Source organism: Penaeus vannamei, chromosome 33 (assembly GCF_042767895.1).
Source record: "Penaeus vannamei isolate JL-2024 chromosome 33, ASM4276789v1, whole genome shotgun sequence".
NCBI lineage: Eukaryota > Metazoa > Arthropoda > Malacostraca > Decapoda > Penaeidae > Penaeus > Penaeus vannamei.
The window spans coordinates 14,073,156-14,076,571 of NC_091581.1; the positions used below are offsets into that span (position 1 = coordinate 14,073,156).

Genomic DNA, 3,416 nt, shown 5'->3' on the forward strand with positions numbered 1-3,416 from the left:
AACAATATCTCGATCGGTGGATCTCGCTGAGCAATATTTCAAAAGATTTTAATTCACTCTGATTTTTTAATAAGGGAACAACTACTTAGTAACTGTAATTCTGATATGAGAATCTTTTTGAAGGAACGTGAGTTTGTAACTGCAGTAGAGATGGCAGAGTCGGCTGACCGATTTCGGAGCGCACACTTGTACCGTGGTAAGAGAACTAATCAGACTCCAATCTTCAAAGCTACCCAGTCAGTTAAGGAAGGTAATTCTGAGATGACATGTCATGGATGTGGAAAGGTCGGTCACATTAGACCTAACTACCCCGACAATCCGAGAAATTATAAGAGTAAAAGTAGTTCAGTTAAAGTTAATTTTGTCTTTGAAACTGAGCTGACTCCAATGAATTGTATGCTTGATCCAAATGGCTATATATTTGATAAACCTGCGGAGGTGATGCTAGATTCTGGATGCTCATCCATTATTGTTAAGGAGTCGTTAGTTCCCTCCAAATATAAGCTAGGTAAATTTGTGAAAGTGTACGACTATTTAGGCATTCCTAATTATTTCCCGCAAGTTAGATGTCTCATTAAAAGTAAATTTTATACTGGTTGGACAAAAGCAATAGCAACTCCTATAAAATTTGCCGATGTTTTAATTGGCCTTATTCCAGGTGTGAAATTGCCAACTGAACCCTATCCTCCTGATGATCCAAGCCTTCCTGTACCTGATAAAGCTGACCTTCCACCCTCAATCCTTCCTAACCATCTTTATGCTAAGGACCCAAGCAGTCTGATTCATCCTGAGACTTCCTCTCCTATCCTTACCCCCTTTATTGACAACCAGGTATGTACAGCAAGCTCTGACGTAAAGAAAACGGAGGCGCGTTTACCAGTAGTTTCAATGGCGGGTCAAACTCGCGCAAGGAGGAAAAGGAATGAAGAAATTAAGTCACTTTCTTACCCCGTTATGGAAGAATTAGATTTGAGTAAAGATTCATTTCTTAAGGCGCAGAATGCATGCCGTACTTTACAGACAATCAGAGACAGAGTTGAGACTGGTTCAGTAGAAAAGGTGAAATCTAGGTCAGTTAAGTATGAGTGAATTAATGGCCTGATCTATAGGGTTTGCCTCCATAGCAAGGACGAACATGAACTCAATAACATGCAGTTAGTTATCCCTGCAGTATGTAGGGACAAAGTTCTTCAGCTTGCCCATGATTCTTTGACTGCAGGTCATTTTTCACACCGAAAAACCAGCTTGAAAGTGTTTAAAAATTTCTTTTGGCCAGGTGCTGGGGCAGATATAAAGAGATATTGTAAATCTTGTCACATATGTCAGAAGGTATCACCTAAGGGGCGAGTTAAAAGGGTACCAACGAAAACTGTTCCTGTAATACAAGAGCCATTCTCAAGGGTGGCTATTGACATTGTAGGACCACTCTCTCCTAGCTCTGACCGAGGACATAGATATATTTTAACTCTAATTGATTGTGCTACACGCTATCCTGAAGCTATTCCTCTTAAGAATATTGACACCATTACTATTGCCGAAAGCTTAGTAGACATTTTCTCGCGTGTTGGTATTCCCAGGGAGGTGTTGTCAGATCGAGGAACACAATTTCGATCCGATCTCATGAGCGAAATTCATAGACTATTGTCAATTAAAGCTCTCTACACTACGCCATACCATGCTAGCTGTAATGGAATGATAGAGCGACTTAACGGGGTCCTGAAATCAATGTTGAAGAAGCTATGTTCTGGTCATCCACGTGACTGGGATCGCTATATACCCGCAACTCTTTTTGCATACAGGGAAATGCCAAACGATTCTCTTAAATTTTCACCGTTTGAATTGTTATATGGGAGAACGGTGAGAGGTCCTTTGAATATATTACATGAACTTTGGTCGAATAATGAAATCAACCATGAAGTAAAGAGTACATATCAATATGTTACGGACCTTAGAACACGTCTTGAAGAGACTGCTAAATTAGCTGCTGCTAAAGCAGAAATCAGTAGCCGAAATTATAAATACTATTATGACCTTAAAGCTAAACATAGAAAATTAGAAGTAGGAGATGAAGTTCTTGTTCTCTTGCCAAGTGACCACAACAAATTGATAATGCAATGGCAAGGACCTTACCCAGTAGTATCATGTAAGGATAATGGTGTAGATTATTCTATCAAAGCTCATGGAAAGAACAAATTATTCCATATAAATATGTTGAAAAATTATTATCGACGCGAAAGTATCTCTTCTAAAAGTTGTACAGGTTTGTGTTGCTGAGGAAAGTAACACTGAAAATCAACCAATGTATTGTGAATCTAGCATTACCAGTTTGAATGATAAAGAATTAAATGTTAATGAAGGTCTTTCTAGTGAACAAGTCAGTGATGTAAAATATTTGATAACTGATTTTCCTGACGTATTTTCTGATGTTCCAGGACATACTAAATCAATTGAGCATGTAATTAAACTTGAATCAAATGTACCTGTGAGCAAGGAACCATTCCCCATACCACATCATCTCGTATTGGTATTTGACAAGGAAGTAGATCGGATGCTTCAGCTAGGCATAATAGAGCCTTCTAATTCACCATACTGCTCACCTGTTGTGCTTGTCCGAAAATCTGACCAAACCTGGAGGTTCTGTATTGACTTCCGTGGTTTAAATGATATAACCTCTTTTGACTGTGAACCTATGCCTACAATTGAAGATGCTTTAGGTAACTTTTCAAATGACGTATACTTTTCAGAATTAGACCTTACAAAAGGCTATTGGCAAATTCCTCTTTCTAAAGTCTCTAAAATCTATACAGCTTTTGCCACAAGCAGAGGTTTAATGCAATTTGTTATGATGCCTTTTGGTTTAAAAACTGCGCGTGCCACTTTTGTGCGGTTAATGAGGATAGTAACCTGTGGACTTAAGAACACTGATTGCTATTTTGACAATATTGTTGTTCACAATTCTAACTGGTCTGAACACTTGCAGGATTTGAGAGAACTTCTGAACAGGTTGCGGTTGCATGGTCTGATGGCTGGGATCAGTAAGTGCTACTTTGGTTATCCCAAGATCAAATACCTTGGTTTGCTGCTCGAGACAACGCCCTCACTCCCTTTGATGTAAGAGTGAAATCTATATCAGAAATGCCTTTTCCTAATACAAAAAAGGAGTTAAGATCTTTCCTTGGAACAGTAGGCTTTTATAGGAAGTTCATTCCCAATTTCTCAGATACTGCTGCTCCTTTAAATGATATGCTTAAAAAGTTAAGTAGCAATAAACTTACATGGAGTGATGTCCAGATTGATAGCTTTCAAAGTCTAAAAGCAAAACTCTCTAATAATCCTGTACTTTGCTTGCCTGACTATAAGAAGACATTTTATTTGAGAACTGATGCTTCTGATAATGGTTTAGGTGCTGTACTCCT

The 3,416-nt window shown here is 38.5% G+C and overlaps 1 protein-coding gene across 1 annotated transcript in view; it reads left to right on the forward strand.

Annotated features, from left to right (window-relative positions):
• Positions 1-3,115, forward strand: part of LOC138867956 (uncharacterized) — a 4,169-nt gene extending 1,054 nt beyond the window's left edge. The window contains exons 4-6 of the mRNA XM_070145239.1: positions 75-1,070; positions 1,110-2,143; positions 2,238-3,115. Coding sequence (XP_070001340.1) covers positions 75-1,070; positions 1,110-2,143; positions 2,238-3,115 — 2,908 coding nt within the window. The remainder of the gene's footprint in view (positions 1-74; positions 1,071-1,109; positions 2,144-2,237) is intronic.
• Positions 3,116-3,416: the final 301 nt, after the last annotated feature.